At 45.5% G+C, this 20458-nt stretch overlaps 2 protein-coding genes across 28 annotated transcripts; both read right to left on the bottom strand.

Annotated features, from left to right (window-relative positions):
- Nucleotides 1-3568: 3568 nt before the first annotated feature.
- LOC100273956 (uncharacterized) lies at nucleotides 3569-5490 on the bottom strand. 3 transcript variants are annotated; one of them, XM_020538849.3, is made up of 3 exons: nucleotides 5329-5490; nucleotides 4919-5194; nucleotides 3569-4841 (listed from the first exon to the last, which is right to left on the bottom strand). In XM_020538849.3, exon 3 carries the CDS (start codon nucleotides 4821-4823, stop codon nucleotides 3684-3686), a length of 1140 nt encoding a protein of 379 aa, XP_020394438.1. In that variant the 5' UTR covers nucleotides 4824-4841; nucleotides 4919-5194; nucleotides 5329-5490; the 3' UTR covers nucleotides 3569-3683. The 3 variants fall into 3 exon arrangements, with proteins under 3 accessions (XP_020394438.1, XP_020394437.1, NP_001141817.2); XM_020538848.3 differs by having other exon boundaries at nucleotides 3569-4838; nucleotides 4919-5489; NM_001148345.2 differs by lacking the exon at nucleotides 5329-5490 and having other exon boundaries at nucleotides 3570-4841; nucleotides 4919-5245.
- A 379-nt stretch (nucleotides 5491-5869) lies between these two features.
- On the bottom strand, nucleotides 5870-10719 carry LOC109939219 (uncharacterized). 25 transcript variants are annotated; one of them, XM_035960041.1, is made up of 10 exons: nucleotides 10392-10718; nucleotides 9709-9850; nucleotides 9341-9608; nucleotides 9150-9204; nucleotides 8958-9020; nucleotides 8551-8590; nucleotides 7884-7948; nucleotides 7622-7738; nucleotides 7212-7487; nucleotides 5870-7138 (listed from the first exon to the last, which is right to left on the bottom strand). In XM_035960041.1, the coding sequence occupies exon 10, from the start codon at nucleotides 7118-7120 to the stop codon at nucleotides 5984-5986; it is 1137 nt and encodes a 378-aa protein (XP_035815934.1). In that variant the 5' UTR covers nucleotides 7121-7138; nucleotides 7212-7487; nucleotides 7622-7738; nucleotides 7884-7948; nucleotides 8551-8590; nucleotides 8958-9020; nucleotides 9150-9204; nucleotides 9341-9608; nucleotides 9709-9850; nucleotides 10392-10718; the 3' UTR covers nucleotides 5870-5983. The 25 variants fall into 25 exon arrangements, with proteins under 25 accessions (XP_035815934.1, XP_035815946.1, XP_035815945.1 ...); XM_035960053.1 differs by having other exon boundaries at nucleotides 7212-7729; nucleotides 9150-9199; nucleotides 10392-10719; XM_035960052.1 differs by having other exon boundaries at nucleotides 7212-7729; nucleotides 7884-7951; nucleotides 10392-10719.
- Nucleotides 10720-20458: the final 9739 nt, after the last annotated feature.

The raw sequence follows: 20458 nt of genomic DNA on the forward strand, positions 1-20458 counted from the left end.
TAATATACGAAATAACATTGTCATGAGTGCCAAATTATATAAAATAACCTTATTTTCGAGGGCATAATAAAAACCCTCGGAAATTAAAAGTTTAAATTATCTAAACACCACTAAGTAAAATAAAACAAATTAAATTTATTACATAATTAAATTCCGGTCGTCGGACATAACAGGCTAAACAATATTAAACATACAAAAATTCCGGCCGTCGGGACAGGTGTCGGGGCGGCGGTGGTGGTGGGGCCTGGACGGCAGGGACGGGCACGACGAAGGCGGTTCTCGGCAATGAGATTGTAGCAGCGCGGCGGCGGAGCAGCAGTGCGCGGTGGTGGCGGTGGCAGCAGCAATAGAGAAGAGGAGCGCGCGGTGGCGGATGAAAATGAAATGACGGTACCTGGCCACGTGCGTTAAAATACCTTATGTCCGACGGCTGTCAGAGAAGCCGTCGGATTTAAGACTATGTCTGACGGCTTATCCGACAACCGTGGGACATAAGTTCTCATTTTCGAGGGCTATCAAAGGCCGTCGGACATAAGCTTATGTCCGACGGTCGCGTAAGAAGCCGTCGGAGATTAATTGGCTGTCGGATGTGCGTCGTTTTACTGTAGTGCGGCTCTCCCTCGCAGCCCACAAGCAACCACTAGGGATCTTCTCAACCTGGCTTGCCTATCGCCTAGCTTCCTCAGTTGGCTTTGGCCCTCACATGGCCTATGGATAAGGGTGGCGTCGACGGTGTCCCCAAAGACAATTTGGACAGCGATGGAGGCGACGCTCACTAGACTGAAGGGGCGCAACTCCTCGTATTGTCGTGGCGACACCGACTGCGGGCCGCGCGCTGTGGATAGAGGAACAAGTGGGGAGGCGCGAGCGACTGGCTGCGGCTCGCAGGAAACGGGAGTCAGGGTGACGCGGCTGCGAAGGGAAGAGCGAGAGCTAGGGATGCTCGTGCGGAGTGAACGACTGGAGGGACTACACACGCGAGCATGGCAGCGACGTACGATGCAGATTCAACAGAGGCAGGATAGGGAGAGGCAGAATTAGGGAGGAGACTACGTCTTGCAGCATTAATGAGTAATAGTTAAGTGTTCGTGCATTGCTATAAAGATCATATAAATCTGTGTGTTCTGTTAAGCGACGCAAGGGGTCGACATTATTAATAGTCATTTTTTCTATCGAACCTAGTGAGGTACCTTTGTGTTGCTACGAAGACCATATAAATTCATGGGTTTTGTTATTTACATTGTAATAAATTTTTTAGTGTGCAACTTCCACCAATTACACAAGCACCTCGTACTCGTAACCCCTCGTCTCATTTTGGCCACCTCCTTAGACACTTTATTCTCAGTACACACAGGGCATGAAAACCTGCCAATATCAAACAAGGAGACATTATAGTAACTAAGGGTATGGTTAGATTGAGCCTAAAGCTACCTGATTGGCCGGCCAAATTTTGACGCCAATTTTGGCAGCCACGGAACAACGGTGCCGTTTGGTTCATATATTGGTAACGCAATGGGAAACCGATAACGTTAAATCATGTTTCCGTAATTGATACCACTTTACAAATGGATACCGCATCATTCAAATTTGTTACCGCCGGTATTTGAGTGTGAAACGTTATCATTACCATTTACGTTACATTTCGCGAACGAAACACCACCTTAAGAGAAGGTTAAAATGGTTTTAAGAGAGCATTTATGGTCACACGATAGCATAAGCGAGATAGTACACGTCATGTCTTCCCCTGCATTTTCGGACAAAGCAGTTTCTACTAAAACTCTTGAAGATATCAGCACAGCTGCGGAAGTGTCCATTATCAAAGTTTGCTTTATCCATTAATAGCCTTCAGGATTAATTTGAGACACATGTTCGACTAAATTGTCAAGAATCAAATTGCCAGGATTGTTCAAGCACCGTCTGCGCAGGTACCAGAATTTTACTGTTGTTATTTGCACATATAGTCAATGCATTTATTTAAGATGCGAACTTTTCTGTTGTTATTTGTACATCAAAATATGAGCTGAAGTTGACTTATTCTTCTCCTAGAGTAGGCCTTGTCCCAGAATGCAATTCTATAAGCAACACATGAGTCTATTATGATATCACATGGCTTCGACATGACATCAAAGAACAAAATTACACCATTCAAAGTTTGCGCGGACAGAAGAAATTGGGCACTATAGAGCACGAAAATACAACACTGGACAGGAAAATTTTGGGCCAAAAAGGCTATGCATGGCACATCTCATCACTTTTTACATGAACTCACAAGCACAAACAGAAACATGCTACAGTCGGCTATTCCAAACAATCAAAATCCATTGTTCCCCCTTGAGGCGACTCAACCAAAATCCATTGTTCGCCAGCGAGGTCGCACGCTCCTCAAACGCGCGACCCATCGCGCATTGACATGAGAGGGGAGTAGGGCAAGCAAAGAGCACGAACCTGGCCTGCTCTGGAGCCGGTGCTCCTCCTGCGAGAAGCATCCACCCATGGATCACGCCTTTCCCTCCAATCGAGCCCTAGTCCCTCCTTCCCATCGCCCGCCGCCGGCCAGATCCACGCCCCCAACAACACCTTCGCTCACTCAAAACCGGAACCGCCCTACTCGCAAACTCCCGCCGCACCAGCAGGCCACCTCGACTGGCACAATTCCACCGGCGGCGGCCGCCTGAACCGGCATACTCGGGGCCCGAATTCGCCGCAGGAGCTCCTGTTGCTCTCCACTCCACCCCGGGTGCGCGTCCTCTACCAACCTTGTCGCTCTCCCCCCGCGTGTTTTTACTCCACTACCATCACCTTCTTGGCCTTTATTTTCCGTGAGCGCGTTGGAACGGCGAAGCGAAAGCGAGCAGAAAAGGGCGAAGAGGCGGGCTCGTAGCTTTGCCAGAGACCAGAGCCCAGCGAATGCGCGAAAGGAGCCTGCTTGGATTAAAATAAATCAAACATCTAGTAATAATTTAAATCAAACCTTCATTTTTTTATCTCTACTCGTGCGTATCTTGAGTTTTTGGCTCAATTTTTTATGTGCAATAGTCCGCATGATATCGTATATGTTACAGAAATAAATCAAACTATTTTGAGACGATCCTCAAGCATCTAGTAATAATTTAATAATGGAGATTAAAAAGGCTTATAGATAATCATGAATCTCTCTCAAAGATTTTTCTGTTTTTACAAACGACGGTAACCTCTCGCGGGTGACAAAACCGAGAATTCTATCACATGTTTCAACTACTGTATAGAAAACTGTACAGAAAAAAAGAGTCGCTTAATGTTCTGAAAACTGGACTACAGCATAACAACAAGCAAGATGGTCAGGATCCCAGTTTGTAAAAGTTGCTTCAGGAAACAGAAAGCCTTGTCACTGCCGTTGTTTTTGGAGCTTCTGCAGGTAGAATCATGCATATATCAAGGCCTAAAGAACAAAAGGAAGGCCTGGAGAAATAATCATGCATATATCAAGGCCTGCCTCATCAGAAGTGCAATCCTACTTCTACCTGCCTTGTAGGCTTAGGACTTCACATGCATTCAGGTCATCCAACTCAGCCATCCATACACGAAAGAATAGTGCCAAAACCGGAGCAAATTATTTATTTATTTTTACTGAATCAATATTAACTAAAAGAGTAGCAGGAAGCTATATTAACTAAAAGAGTAGAATATAATGTAATGGGCTAATACTAAAACGGAGGTACATTAATCCAGTATGGTTCTGTGTGCACGACCTTAGAATCTAGCTGGTCGTGAACCTGGACAGTCTCCATGGACTGCTCCTGGACATCATAGATGTATAGATCCCTGTCGCCAAGTAAGAAGTCTAAGAAGAAATAGAGGGTGCTGCCTTTCAGGTTATTGGTGCTTGCAGAGCACCAAGTTGCCATGTTGGTGCCGGTCAAGAGAAAAGCCCTGTCACCGATATCATCCACCCGGTGCCAGGCCACGGTTTCCTCGCCGCAGGAGTCCTCCATCTTGAAGATTCGAGCAGCACTGACGTTGGTGGGATCAAAACCGACATAGAAGACGCAGACGGCAAAAAGCTCGTCCATGGACTCTACCAAGTGGATGGAGCAGATGCCGTCAGGAAACTTGATGCCGAACTCTGGGGAGACATCAAACTCGTGGAACTCTACGGTGGGAGGGTGGCCATGATCGGACGGGAAATCTAAGTCAACGACGCACATCTTGTTTTGGTGCGATTCCATGAAGCAAAAATGCAGCTTCCCTTTAAGCGCGGCGACGCTTCCAATGACTTTCTTGGTGGGCGTAGAGGGGGTGCGGAACTCATCGAGGAACTCGTAGTCGCCAATGTCGTAGGTGTGCTGTCCCCACCTCCGGTCAGCCCCGCCATTGACACGGCAGAACCACATGAGAGGATCGGCGACGTCGAGGAGCACCACGGCGCAGTCCGGGTGGGCGGCGGAGTTGTGGGTGAGCAGGCACTTGCAGTTGGTGGGGATGTAGTGGTCGTCGTGTATGGGTGGGAGGGTGATGGTCTCCCCGGTGAGCGGATGCCACATGGAGGCCTCCGACGTCACTTGTCCAAGGATGACCAGCCAGCCTTGAGGCGTGCTGAAGAAGTTGCCCTCCATGGCCTGAGGCCTGCTGTCGTGCGTGTAGACGATGCTCCGCTCAGGCAGGCTGTACATGAGCATCTTTGCGGCAGCGGTAGGAGTAGAGCCTGCTGGATGAACAACGGCGGGATCCTCGTACTCGTAGACGAGTAAGGGAACAGAGGAGAGGACCTGCGGTGGTGACTGGATGCTAGTCCTCCTGCCGCCGCGGCCATTGCTGCGGCCGGCGTTCAATAGCATGCCCACCATGATGGTAGGTTGTACCTGCTGCCATGATTCAAAATCGCAAGCGTAAGTATAAAATCTAAGCAAAACAGGTATTTTGTACATTGGGGATAGCTCACCAGCAAGATGTCGTCGAATCGATTCGTGGGAGGCAGAGGTGCTACAGCTAATGGATCTCTAATCTTGAGACGCAGAGGTGCTACAGCTAGACGCCGATTGGCTCGCTTTTATATTGTCCTCCGCCGCCGGATCGGATGGGAGGAGTTCCGCTCGAATCGGGGAATTGCACGCCCCGCCCAAACAACCACGCACAAAATCAGGAGGCGATTTCTGCGCGTCCTCTGATGCGGGCTCAGTTGGGCCGACGCCGCCATTAACTGCTGTCGGTTATTTGCCTGGTGATGTTTTACAAATTCAGAGAAATCATCGGTCTGTTTTACAAACTACGGTGCGGCAACCTCGCAAGTGACAATTCTATCATGTTACATATTTGTTTCTGATTCTGAAAACTCGACTACGACAATATTACCATGCCCCATTTTGTCCCAGACTGTCCCGTCAACAAAACCAGTTCCCTGTTGCAGTTCTCTTTTGATCCGAGCAGTCTTCTAACTTCTGATTGGTTAAGGCCATCTACCTGATGTAGCTATGCAGTTGAAACGTTGGGATTAGTCTTCTCTGAAAGAAGGGGAACACTGAGAAATTGAATTCGGTGACAATATTCTCAACAGCTGGATATTTCAGAACCAACTAAGGAATATATCCAGCTACTCTATCTTTTTATATATACAACCTACAATATACATATTATCTTATAAAATACAATACTTTTATCACTTATATTATAAATGTTCTCTACGCCCGCGGGCGTTCATCAGTTACTAGCATTTTAGAAGTAATAATCTCAACCATACATTCATGTCATCCATACATTCAGGTCATGCATTATTATTTTAGAAGTTAATAGGCTCAGGAACACGGTATTTACAACAGGACTTCACGATCGCCGCGGCTGAATCATGCATACATGCATTCAGGTCATCCAACTCAGCCATCCATACACGAAAGAATAGTGCCAAAACGGGAGCAAATTATTTATTTATTTTACTGAATCAATATTAACTAAAAGAGTAGCAGGAAGCTATATTAACTAAAAGAGTAGAATATAATGTAATGGGCTAATACTAAAACGGAGGTACATTAATCCAGTATGGTTCTGTGTGCACGACCTTCAAATCTAGCTGGTCGTGAACCTGGACAGTCTCCAGGGACTGCTCCTGTACATCATAGATGTATAGGTCCCTGTCGCCAAGTAAGAAGTGGAGGAAGAAGTAGAGGGTGCTGCCTTTCAGGTTATTGGTGCTTGCAGAGCACCAAGTTGCCATGTTGGTGCCCATCAAGAGAAAAGCCCTGTCACCGATATCATCCACCCGGTGCCAGGCCACGGTTTCCTCGCCGCAGGAGTCCTCCATCTTGAAGATTCCAGCGGCACTAACGTTGGTGGGATCAAAACCGACATAGAAGACGCAGACGGCAAAAAGCTCGTCCATGGACTCTACCAAGTGGATGCTGGCAGAGCAGACGCCGTCAGGAAACTTGATGCCGAACTCTGGGGAGACATCAAACTCGTGGAACTCTGCGGTGGGAGGGTGGCCATGATCGGACGGGAAATCTAAGTCAACGACGCACATCTTGTTTTGGTGCGATTCCATGAAGCAAAAATGCAGCTTCCCTTTAAGCGCGGCGACGCTTCTGATGACGTTCTTGGTGGGCGTAGAGGGGGTGCGGAACTCATCGGGGAACTCGTAGTCGCCAATGTCGTAGGTGTGCTGTCCCCACCTCCGGTCAGCCCCGCCATTGACACGGCAGAACCACATGAGAGGATCGGCGACGTCGAGAAGCACGACGGCGCAGTCCGGGTGGGCGGCGGAGTTGTGGGTGAGCAGGCACTTGCAGTTGGTGGGGATGTGGTGGTCGTCATGTATGGGTGGGAGGGTGATGGTCTCCCCGGTGAGCGGATGCCACATGGAGGCCTCCGACGTCACTTCTCCATGCCCAAGGATGACCAGCCAGCCTTGAGGCGTGCTGAAGAAGTTGCCCTCCATGGCCTGAGGCCTGCTGTCGTGCGTGTAGACGATGCTCCGCTCAGGCAGGCTGTACATGAGCATCTTTGCGGCAGCGGTAGGAGTAGAGCCGGCGGGATCCTCGTACTCGTAGACGAGTAAGGGAACAGAGGAGAGGACCTGCGGCGGTGACTGGATGCTAGTCCTCCTGCCGCCGCGGCCATTGCTGCGGCCGGCGTTCAATAGCATGCCCACCATGATGGTAGGTTGTACCTGCTGCCATGATTCAAATTGCAAGCGTAACTATAAAATCTAAGCAAAACAGGTATGTAGATTGGGGATAGCTCACCAGCAAGATGTCGTCGAATCGATTCGTGGGAGGCAGAGGTGCTACAGCTAATGGATCTCCAAATCTTGAGACGCAGAGGTGCTACAGCTAGATGCAGATTGGCTCGCTTTATATAGTCATCCGCCGCCGGATCGGATGGGAGGAGTTCCGCTCGAATCGGGGAATTGCACTCCCCGCCCAAACAACCACGCACAAAATCAGGAGGCGATTTCTGCGCGTCCTCTGATGCGGGCTCAGTTGGGCCGACGCCGCCATTAACTGCTGTCGGTTATTTGCCTGGTGATGTTTTACAAATTCAGAGAAATCATCGGTCTGTTTTACAAACTACGGTGCGGCAACCTCGCAAGTGACAATTCTATCATGTTACATATTTGTTTCTGATTCTGAAAACTCGACTACGACAATATTACCATGCCCCATTTTGTCCCAGACTGTCCCGTCAACAAAACCAGTTCCCTGTTGCAGTTCTCTTTTGATCCGAGCAGTCTTCTAACTTCTGATTGGTTAAGGCCATCTACCTGATGTAGCTATGCAGTTGAAACATTGAGATTAGTGTTCTCTGAAAGAAGGGGAACACTGAGAAATTGAATTCGGTGACAATATTCTCAACAGCTGGATATTTATAGATCTACTTGTGAGTTGAAACTGCGCTACTGCACTGAAGTAACCTACATTTTTTCCAACTCCAATAGTAGGAATGTCTGCAAGAACGCCGAGATGACAAGCTAAACCAAAACCTGCTGGATGCAGAAGCTACAGGGTGTGACCCAACGACATATATTAAAAAAAACAATGTAAGGAAGATATAAAGAACATATTATGTTGATTTTACATTACTGAAGCTTTGTGGGTTATTTTATATGCATACCAGACAAGATGAACCATATCACCAAGTCTTTTTGCTGAGGCATTCTTTTTCTCAAAATAGCATAGAAACAGAAAATGCTCCATTTTCAATGGATACTAATAGCAATAGCCTAGCATAGTTGAGAAAGATTGTCTATTTCACCGGATCTTTCCAATAAGGATTCATATATTGAGGCAGTTTTCTCTCAAAATACCAAATCTTCTGAAGCAACAGAGAAACTATTCTAAAATGAGCACAGGTTTCCTTACCAAAAAAAAAACTAAGGTTCTTATGAAATCCAATAACACGATGCACACATCATAGATTATTTTACAATCTATCTATAAAATCTAAGTTTACATGTACAAAATGCCAACATTGTCAACTAAAGCATTAAACTAGCTGTCTAGCTATATGCAACAAGTTAGCTACTTGAAACCATTACTGTAAAAATGAGACTGCCAGTATCAGCAAGCGATTAATGTGTTTTACCTCGCGGATGGAGCAATCCATTTCCATCAACCATGAGCAACTGCAGCAGGGCAGAATGGTAAAACCTTAGAAAAGGCAAGGGCAAATACAGTTAAAAGATATATTGATTCAGAAGATGTTATAACCTATGGTGATTATGCAAGACATCTCATAAACTAAAATGATTTGTAGTCATGAAATGTAATCGCTTGAACAGTATAATTCTTCAAATGTGTAGCTCCAGTAGTCAGTGAGTGTATTTACATGATAATAAAGAACAGCATATGCCTTTTTAATTTCCTATTGGCCCCTTATGCAACCTGAACATTTTAGAAAGTGATGGTATGGTATCACTTACAAGTTACAATTGAAGCGCAAAGGATTTTTTTCGACTAAATTTCTTGTTGCAGCAACCGAATGAATTTTACCTGTGGGCAGAAATGAGGTGCATTGATCTTCAGCTTTTCCAAGAGTCCAAGAAGAACTGGAGCCTGTAATGATAGATAGTTTGGTTTGCTTGTTCAACATACATGTTGGTACAGTTTAACAATAACATGAAATTATATATCATACATTTTTATCAGACAACACAAAAGAAAGAATTTTTGAAAGACATGCACCTTTCTCAAGATCTATGATTTTGGATTGATCATACTAGAATCCCTTGGCTCTAGACTTTAGAGGCAGTAAGAACGAACAGTTAGCAACAGGCCATGTCACACTTCTTGCAGCAAAGGTAACAACTTAATTATTGGTTGAAAGACAGCAATTTTTCTATGAAAACAATTGCACGCCCAAAAATGCATAATACCTCTCTGAATGCAAGAAAACCAGGAATATATGGCACTTGCAGTCGAACAACATTGAACTCTTCATGGACAACTTCTAAAGTATCGGCATTGAGGACTACCACCGCGGCACATGCTGTGGATGGGTCTTCCTTCAAGAAGCTGATGTCAGTCCCACCAATATACTTCAGTTTGCACCACTCAGGTTCATCTAAACCTGAGCCCACCGAAGGTAAACTCCAGGCAAATTCATCTTCAAGAATAAGTTTACTCTTGAGCATGTCTTGTGTTCTGTATGGCCAAACACCAGCAAGAGATATGAGTCAACTCCTCCTTGGCAGACTGAAGAGATGACTACAAACAGGTGGTGTGGAAGGGGACCAAGGCATACTTGATCCATTCTTGTTTCTTCAGCACTAACTCATGATCATCTCCTTCTTGATACCCTTGAGCATCATCCATTCCTATTGTACTCCTCAAAGACAGCTAATTCTCGGTGGTTCTGAACCCTCCAGAGAAGATGACAGACCTAGCTGTCAACAAAATGTAGAAAGCGCAATTCAGCAATAGGACCCATAAGATGCAGATTGATGTTCAAAATAATGAGTAGCATTGTGGTAGGCTCTCGGTGCAGTGATTAAGAGCTCATCGTGCCCCCAACCCCCAACCCCCACCACACCCACTCTTTGGACGTTTCCCCTAGGGTCAATGGCTGAGCTGGTTAATTTTCACACCTCGGGCTACCATCAAAGTACACCAACACCTTGTCAAATACCACTCCCACACGGCCACACCGGGTCTAATACAGATAGATAACAAAACTAGCTCATAAATGCATAAGTTTAGAAGATATCTCAATTCCATGCTTAAATCCACAGCATGCTTGATGAAAACATGGAAGTGGTAAAACAATGCCTAATTAATGAAGGTTTCGGTTCGCCACTTCGCCATCGCCTCTCATATATTCATCAAAAATAGAATTTATGTCTTGGTCCTCTTCACTCTGCAAGTGACATGAGATTTCTCGATTGGGGAATTTAACATTGAAATAAAGATTAGGGTTCGGGAATTTACCTTGCCGCTCTCTGGGGACTGAACTTGGGCCTGGCTTGCTGTTGCTATCGGCTTGTCGCGACCGCGTGCCGGCTACCGGCCGCGGGCGACCACCCTGCTGCTGTGTGCGCGTGCTGACAGCAGCTAGCGGCCGGCGCCCCGGCTGCACGCCTACAACTTGAGTACTTGACGACCAGCAGTAGCCCGGCCGCGAGCGGGGGGACGACTGACTGCTCAGATTAGATGCTTCACCGCAAGATGCCCTTGTCCGATGTAACGGCGACTATGGAGCCGGGAGCCCGGGACAAGAAAGAAGAGCGAGAGATGCGGCTGTGGTGACGTGGTAACTCATGAGACTATGGCATGTTTGGAACAAATTTAGCTCTAGCTTCAGCTCAATTTTGATAGATTAACTGAAACAAATCATTAGATGCTAAAATTATAGAGTTAGAGCTATAAGTCTTTAAAAACATTTAGATAAGTCATTTTATTTATTGGATAAAATTATTTTTAAAACTATTTAAATTAATATTATAAATTATAATTCTACACTGGTGCTAAAACCTAAAGCCATTCGAAACATCTCCTATATGTGAACAATATTTTTTTCGAAAAATCTCTCGTCTATATTTCAGTACCGTCATCCCTATCATGTCCTTTATACGTTAAATGTTAAATGATTATATTAAAGACATTTTTTATTTAGATTTTTAAAGTTTGCATATTAGTTAAACAAAGTTTTGCTATGCTCTCAAATATTGCTTAATTACTATTTAAAGTATAAAAAATAGATTGAGAAGATAAGATAGGAGTCTATATATACAGGATATGAGCATCTATATTTAAAGGACTTTGTTAACGCATACAGTGATACAGAGGAGGAAAATCTATTTAAATATAGGGTAGGGGAGTGTCCGTGATTTGAGTAAGCACATGTAGGGATGGCAATTTTACCCGTGGGTTCGGATATCCGGGTTCGGGCACGAAATTTGACCAGTGGGTCTTACCCGTACCCGACTCGATTTTTATTATGGGTCGGGTATGGATTTGATTTCTTACTCGCGGGTACCCGACGGATATCCAAAAATAGTGATTTTAGATTTTCAACCTACCAATACGCTAGCTAGCCATCCATCCTCGACGGCTCATCCTACTATCATCCCTTCCTGTCTGATGATGCTTCTGATCTGGTTCTAGTACTAGTGTCAATACGTTTGATAAAGTGCCAGTATGTAGTACCAGTGCTATCTAGTACGAGTGTGTTTGGTTTGATGAATGAAGTGATCCATCTTCTTCTCACTCCTCACTTTTTTATTTGGTTTGTGGAATAGAATGGGTTGATCCATCACCACCCCATTCCTCATAAGCTAATAATTAGTATATACATGAGGAGTGGATTGATTCCACCAAAATTGATGGAATGAACTTATGATGCATCACCTCATGAAGCATAGAGTGACTCCACAAACCAAACACACCATACAAGTACTTGAGCTAAGAGAGTGTTAATACACCAGACGACTGTGCTAGCTACTCTCCGATCTTGACGATTTGGAAGTTTATTAAAAAAACATTAGCAACACATGTCCATGGCTACATCTGCACGACTGCACTGTGCAACAACATTATGTGCCTCTGGTGATCATGGCGATGTGCGACGCTCAGAACTGCACTAAACTTCATTTAGAGAGAATACACCAAGCTGCTATACCCGACGGGTACCCGATATCCGCCCGATACCCGATGGGTACGAGCACGGGTACAAAATTTTACTCGTGGGTATAGTCATGGGCGGATATGGATAATCCCCACGGGTATGGTCGCTAGCGGGTATTTACTCTACCCGATCCGAACCCGACCCGTTGCCATCCCTAAGCACATGCAAGTAAAAATGTGATGCATGCTTTAGATTCAGATGGTGTACGAGGTAAATGCAAGAGTTATACTAATTCGGGTCGAATGTCCCTACTACAGTATTCAATGCCTTGTGCTGTCGGCACCTAATTGCTGGTAGTATGGGGTTACAAGTAGGCGAGAGAGGGAAAGAGCTCTCAAATCTCTAATCTAAGTGTCTGTGGGTCCGACTGTGTGTTATCAGCTAGAGCCCTCTAGGTTCAAGTGCCTCAAGGCTCCTGGGGACTCTCCTCCTCTCTTCTTTTTGTCTCACATCCTCTCTTGTGGTTGATACCGATCCTTCCTTTTAAAGCTCAAGAAAGGATCTCTTACAAGGAACAGAGCTCTTACAAGGAACACGTAAAAACGTAAAAAAGAAAGGGTCATCCGTTGATGAGATCTTGCAATGCGTTGGTATTGTGAGTTGTACTTGGCATCGTACTTGTCGTTGCACTTTTAGATCAGAATACTCTCTGTTGCTTACGCGAGAACAGGGCTTCGTATCTGAAAGGGAATTAGGCTTACACCTATTTCCTAATTGATTTTGGTGGTTGAATTACCCAACACAAATAATTGGACTAACTAGTTTGCTCTAGTCTATAAGTTCTACAGGTGCCAAAGGTTCACAATAAGCCAATAAAAAGACCAAGAAAGAGTTCAAACAAAGAGAGCAAAAGACAACTCAAAGGCACCCTGGTCTGGCGCACCGGACTGTCCGGTGTGCCACCGGACAGTGTCCGGTGCACCAGGGCACTTGAAGCTGAACTCTTCACCTTCGGGTTTCCCAGGCGCAGCTCTGCTATAATTCACCGGACTGTCCGGTGTGCCACCGGACAGTGTCCGGTGCACCAGCGGAGCAACGGCTATCTGCACGCAACGGTCGACTCTGCAAAGTGAACAGTAGAATTCAGATGTCAGAGCAGCGAGTCAGAGGGGCACCAGACTGTCCGGTGTGCCACCGGACTGTCCGGTGCCACATGAGGACAAAGCCTCCAACGGTCGACCAGCTCCAACCCTAACGGATAAGATGACGTGGCGGCGCAAGTGTCCGGTGCGCCCTTCGCCAGCAGACTTCACCAACGGCTAGATTTTAGTTGGTGGCTATAAATACCACCCCAACCGGTCACTTCAAGGTGTGGGAGCCCAAGTGAAAGGGAATTAGGCTTACACCTATTTCCTAATTGATTTTGGTGGTTGAATTGCCCAACACAAATAATTGGACTAACTAGTTTGCTCTAGTCTATAAGTTATACAGGTGCCAAAGGTTCACAATAAGCCAATAAAAGACCAAGAAAAAGGGTTCAAACAGAGAGAGCAAGGGATAACCGAAGGCACCCTGGTCTGGCGCACCGGACTGTCCGGTGTGCCACTGGACAGTGTCCGGTGCACCAGGGGACTCCAAGATGAACTCCTCACCTTCGGGGAAATCTCAGAGGCGCTCCGCTATAATTTACCGGACTGTCCGGTGCACCACCGGACAGTGTCCGGTGCCCCATGGGAGAGCGACTCTGAACTCGCCAGCTTCGAGAAACCGCTCCGCTAAAATTCACCAGACATGTCTGGTGTACACCGGACTGTCCGGTGATGAAGCGGAGCAACGGCTACTTCGCGCGCAACGGTCGACTGCAACGTATTAATTGCGCGCTTGCGCGCGTAGAGGGCAGAGCACGCGCGAGTGGCACACCGGACAGTCTACAGGACTTGTCCGGTGCACCACCGGACAGCCAGGCGGGCCCAGAAGTCAAAGCTCCAACGGTCGGAACCCAACGGCCAGATGACGTGGCTGGCGCACCGGACAGTGTCCGGTGGCGCACCGGACTGTCCGGTGCGCCATGCGACAGCAGCCTCCACCAAACGGCTAGTTTGGTGGTTGGGGTTATAAATACCCCCAACCACCCCACATTCAAGTCATCCAAGTTTTCCATCTTCCAACTACTTACAAGAGCTCTAGCATTCAATTCTAGACACACCCAAGTGATCAAATCCTCTCCCAACTCCACACAAAGCTTTAGTGATAAGTGAGAGAGATTTGTTGTGTTCTTTTGAGCTCTTGCGCTTGGATTGCTTCTTTTTCTCATTCTTTCTTGCGATCATCTCAATTGTAAACAAGGCAAGAGACACCAATTTGTGGTGGTCCTTGCGGGAAGTTTGGTTCCCAATTGATTTGAGAAGAGAAGCTCACTCGGTCCGGGGATCGTTTGAGAGAGGAAAAGGGTTGAAAGAGATCCGGTCTTTGTGACCACCTCAACGGGGAGTAGGTTTGCAAGAACCGAACCTCGGTAAAACAAATCCGCGTGTCACACTCTTTATTCGCTTGCGATTTGTTTTGCACCCTCTCTTTCGGACTCGATTAAATTTCTAACACTAACTCGGCTTGTAGTTGTGATTAATATTGTAAATTTCAGATTCACCCTATTCACCCCCCTCTAGGTGACTTTTAATTGGTATAAAAGCCCGGTGCTTCATAAGAGCCTAACCGCTCGAAGTGATGTTGGGAAATCACGCCAAGAAGGAGATGGTGACCGGCGAGAAGCCCGCTACAAGCCACGGGAAGGCTCCATCGGGAGAGGCCTACAACAAAGGGAAGGGGAAGGAAAAGGAATCCCCTTCACACAAGTCGCGTCGGAGCGGTGACAAGAAGAAGAAGATGAGGAAGGTGGTCTACTACGAGACCGACACTTCATCGCCATCCACCTCCGGCTCCGACACGCCGTCCGTCACTTCTAAGCGCCATGAGCGCAAGAAGTTTAGTAAGATCCTCTTACGCTATCCTCGCATTCCTAAACATACGCCCTTACTTTCCGTCCCATTAGGCAAACCACCAACGTTTGATGGTGAAGATTATGCTAGGTGGAGTGATTTAATGTGATTTCATCTAACCTCACTCCACAAAAGTATATGGGATGTTGTTGAGTTTGGTGTACAGGTACCATCCATAGGGGATGAGGATTTTGATGAGGACAAAGTGGCCCAAATCCAACACTTCAACTCCCAAGCCTCAACTATACTCCTCGCCTCTCTAAGTCGAGAGGAGTATAATAAGGTGCAAGGGTTGAAAAATGCTAAGGAGATTTGGGACACACTAAAGACCGCGCACGAAGGAGACGAGGTGACCAAAATCACCAAGCGGGAAACGATCGAGGGGGAGCTCGGTCGCTTCCGACTTCGCCAAGGGGAGGAGCCACAAGATATGTACAACCGGCTCAAAACCTTGGTGAACCAAGTGCGCAACCTCGGGAGCAAGAAATGGGAAGACCATGAAATGGTCAAGGTTATTCTAAGATCCCTCATTTTTCTTAACCCTACGCAAGTTCAACTAATACGAGGAAATCCTAGATATACACTAATGTCTCATGAGGAAGTAATTGGGAATTTTGTGAGCTTTGAATTAATGATCAAAGGCTCAAAGAAGATCAACGAGCTTGATGGCCCCTCCACGTCCGAAGCACAACCAGTCGCATTTAAGGCGACGGAGAAGAAGGAGGAGTCTACATCGAGTAGAACACCCATCGACGCCTCCAAGCTCGACAACGAGGAAATGACGCTCGTCATCAAGAGCTTCCACCAAATCCTCAAGCAAAGGAGGGGGAAAGATTACAAGCCCCGCTCCAAGAAAGTTTGCTACAAATGTGGTAAGCCCGATCATTTTATTGCAAAATGTCCATTATATAGTGATAGTGACAGGGGCGACGACAAGAAGGGAAGAAGAAAGGAGAAGAAGAGATACTACAAGAAAAAGGGCGGCGATGCCCATGTTTGCCGGGAGTGGGACTCCGACGAGAGCTCCACCGACTCCTCCTCCGATGAGGACGCCGCAAACATCACCGTCACCAAGGGACTTCTCTTCCCCAACATCGGCCACAAGTGCCTCATGGCAAAGGACGGCAAAAGGAAGAAGGTAAAATCAAGATCATCCACTAAATATGAAACCTCTAGTGATGAGGAGAATGCTAGCAATGAGGAGGATAACTTGCGTATTCTTTTTGCCAACCTAAACATGCAACAAAAAGAAAAATTAAATGAATTGATTAGTGCTATACATGAGAAGGATGATCTCTTGGACACCCAAGAGGACTTCCTTATTAAAGAAAATAAGAAGCATGTTAAGGTTAAAAATGCTTACGCTCTAGAAATAGAAAAATGTGAAAAACTTTCTAGTGAGCTAAGCACTTGCCATGAGACTATTGACAACCTTAGAAATGAGAATGCTAGTTTAATTGCTAAGGTTGATTCAAATGCTTGTGATGTTTCAATTCCCAATCCTAGAAATGATAATGTTGATTTGCTTGCTAAGATTGAAGAATTGAACATTTCTCTTGCTAGCCTTAGGAATGAAAATGAAAAATTGCTTGTTAAGGCTAAAGAATTAGATGTTTGCAATGCTTCTATTTCCGACCTTAGAAGTAAAAATAATATATTGCACGCTAAGGTTGTAGAATTAAAATCTTGCAAACCCTCTACATCTATCGTTGAGCACACTTCCATATGTACTAGATGTAGAAATGTTGATGTTAATGCTATACATGATCACCTTTCCATGATTAAACAACAAAATGATCATATAGCCAAATTAGATGCTAAAATTGCCGAGCATGAACTAGAAAATGAAAAATTTAAGTTCGCTCGTAGTATGCTTTATAATGGGAGACGCCCTGGCATTAAGGATGGCATTGGCTTCCAACAGAGAGGCAATGTCAAACTTAATACCCCTCCTAAGAAATTGTCCAATTTTGTTAAGGGCAAGGCTCCCATGCCTCAGGATAACGAGGGTTACATTTTGTACCCTGTCGGTTATCCCGAGAGCAAAATTAGGAGAATTCACTCTAGGAAGTCTCACTCTGGCTCTAACCATGCTTTTATGTATAAGGGCGAGACATCTAGTTCTAGGCAATCAACCCATGCCAAATTGCCTAAGAAGAAAACTCCTAGTGCATCAAATGATCATAACATCTCATTTAAAACCTTTGATGCATCTTATGTTTTAACTAACAAATCTGGCAAGGTAGTTGCCAAATATGTTGGGGGCAAACACAAGGGATCAAAGACTTGTGTTTGGGTACCCAAAGTTCTTGTGTCTAATGCCAAAGGACCCAAAACCATTTGGGTACCTAAAGTCAAGAACTAAACTTGTTTTGTAGGTTTATGCATCCAGGGGTTCAAGTTGGATCATCGATAGCGGGTGCACAAACCACATGACAGGGGAGAAGGACATGTTCTCCTCCTACGAGAAAAACGAGGATCCCCAAAGAGCTATCACATTCGGGGATGGAAATCAAGGTTTGGTTAAAGGATTGGGTAAAATTGCTATGTCACCTGACCATTCCATTTCCAATGTTTTTCTTGTAGATTCTTTAGATTACAATTTGCTTTCTGTATCTCAATTATGCAAAATGGGCTACAACTGTCTTTTCACAGATGTAGGTGTTACTGTCTTTAGAAGGAGTGATGATTCAATAGCATTTAAGGGAGTGTTAGAGGGTCAACTATACTTAGTAGATTTTGATAGAGCTGAACTCGACATTTGCTTAGTTGCTAAGACTAACATGGGCTGGCTCTGGCATCGCCGACTAGCACATGTTGGAATGAAGAATCTTCACAAACTTCTAAAGGGAGAGCACATTTTGGGACTGACAAATGTTCATTTTGAGAAAGACAGGATTTGTAGCGCATGTCAGGCAGGGAAGCAAGTTGGTGCTCATCATCCGCATAAGAACATCATGACGACTGACAGGCCACTGGAGCTCCTACATATGGACCTATTCGGCCCGATAGCTTACATAAGCATCGGAGGGAGTAAGTACTGTCTAGTTATTGTGGGTGATTATTCACGCTTCACTTGGGTGTTCTTTTTGCAGGAAAAATCTCATACCCAAGAGACCTTAAAGGGATTCTTGAGGCGGGCTCAAAATGAGTCCGGCTTGAGGATCAAGAAAATAAGAAGCGACAACGGGACGGAGTTCAAGAACTCACAAATAGAAGGCTTCCTTGAGGAGGAGGGCATCAAGCATGAGTTCTCTTCTCCCTACACCCCACAACAAAATGTTGTAGTGGAGAGGAAGAATAGAACTCTATTAGACATGGCAAGAACCATGCTTGATGAGTACAAGACTTCGGATCGGTTTTGGGCCGAGGCGGTCAACACCGCCTGCTACGCCATCAACCGGTTGTATCTACACCGAATCCTCAAGAAGACATCATACGAACTCCTTACCGGTAAAAAGCCCAACATTTCATATTTTAGAGTCTTTGGTAGCAAATGCTTTATTCTTGTTAAAAGAGGTAGAAAATCTAAATTTGCTCCTAAGACTGTAGAAGGCTTTTTACTAGGATATGATTCAAACACAAGGGCATATAGAGTCTTTAACAAGTCCTCTGGACAAGTTGAAGTTTCTTGTGACGTTGTGTTTGATGAGACTAACGGCCCTCAAGTAGAGCAAGTTGATCTTGATGAGATAGGTGATGAAGAGGCTCCATGCATCGCACTAAGGAACATGTCCATTGGGGATGTGCGTCCTAAGGAATCCGAAGAACCTCCAAATGCACAAGATCAACCATCCTCCTCAACACAAGCATCTCCACCAACTCAAGATGAGGATAGGGCTCAAAATGATGAAGGAGAAAATCAAGATGTTGAGCCACCTCAAGAGGAGAGCAATGATCAAGGGGGAGATGCCCATGATCAAGACAAGGAGGATGAAGAACCAAGGCCGCCACACCCAAGAGTCCACCAAGCAATCCAACGAGATCACCCCATCGACACTATCCTCGGCGACATCCATAAGGGGGTAACCACTAGATCTCGTGTTGCACATTTTTGTGAGCATTACTCTTTTGTTTCCTCTATTGAGCCACATAGGGTAGAGGAAGCACTACAAGATTCGGATTGGGTGGTGGCGATGCAAGAGGATCTCAACAACTTCACTAGGAATAAGGTATGGCATTTGGTTCCACGTCCTAATCAAAATGTTGTAGGAACCAAATGGGTCTTCCGCAACAAGCAAGACGAGCATGGTGTGGTGACAAGGAACAAAGCTCAACTTGTGGCCAAGGGATATTCACAAGTAGAAGGTTTGGATTTTGGTGAAACCTATGCACCCGTAGCTAAGCTTGAGTCAATTCGTATATTATTAGCCTATGCTACTTACCATGGCTTCAAGCTTTATCAAATGGACATGAAAAGTGCCTTCCTCAACGGACCAATCAAGGAAGAGGTCTATGTTGAGCAACCTCCCGGCTTTGAAGATAGTGAGTACCCTAATCATGTGTATAAACTCTCTAAGGCGCTTTATGGGCTCAAGCAAGCCCCAAGAGCATGGTATGAATGCCTAAGAGATTTCCTTATTACTAATGGCTTCAAAGTCGGAAAAGTCGATCCTACTTTATTTACTAAAACTCTTAACAATGATTTGTTTGTATGCCAAATTTATGTTGATGATATTATATTTGGGTCTACTAACGAATCTACATGTGAAGAATTTAGTAGGATCATGACACAAAAATTCGAGATGTCTATGATGGGGGAGTTGAAGTACTTCTTAGGATTTCAAGTGAAGCAACTCCAAGAGGGCACCTTCATTAGCCAAACGAAGTATATTCAAGACATTCTAAACAAGTTTGGGATGAAGGATGCCAAGCCCATCAAAACACCCATGGGAACCAATGGGCATCTCGACCTCGACACGGAAGGTAAATCCGTCGATCAAAAGGTATACCGGTCGATGATAGGATCTTTACTCTATCTATGTGCATCTCGACCGGATATTATGCTTTCCGTATGCATGTGTGCAAGATTCCAAGCCGACCCTAAGGAAGCTCACCTTACGGCCGTAAAACGAATCTTGAGATATTTAGTTTATACTCCTAAGTTTGGGCTTTGGTATCCTAGGGGATCCACATTTGATTTGATTGGTTATTCGGATGCCGATTGGGCAGGTAGAAAGAGCACATCGGGGACTTGCCAGTTCTTGGGAAGATCCTTGGTGTCTTGGGCTTCAAAGAAGCAAAATTCCGTAGCTCTTTCTACCGCCGAAGCCGAGTATATTGCCGCAGGCCATTGTTGCGCGCAATTACTTTGGATGAGGCAAACCCTTAGGGACTATGGTTACAAATTAACCAAAGTTCCTCTTCTATGTGATAATGAGAGTGCAATCCGCATGGCGGATAATCCCGTTGAACATAGCCGCACTAAACACATA

Source organism: Zea mays, chromosome 6 (genome assembly GCF_902167145.1).
Source record: "Zea mays cultivar B73 chromosome 6, Zm-B73-REFERENCE-NAM-5.0, whole genome shotgun sequence".
Taxonomy (NCBI): Eukaryota; Viridiplantae; Streptophyta; class Magnoliopsida; order Poales; family Poaceae; genus Zea; species Zea mays.

Excerpts from the sequence above, each read along its gene's own strand:
- LOC100273956 (XM_020538849.3), bottom strand. The coding sequence starts at position 4,823 with ATGGTGGGCATGCTATTGAACGCCGGCCGCAGCAATGGCCGCGGCGGC.
- LOC109939219 (XM_035960056.1), bottom strand. The coding sequence starts at position 7,120 with ATGGTGGGCATGCTATTGAACGCCGGCCGCAGCAATGGCCGCGGCGGC.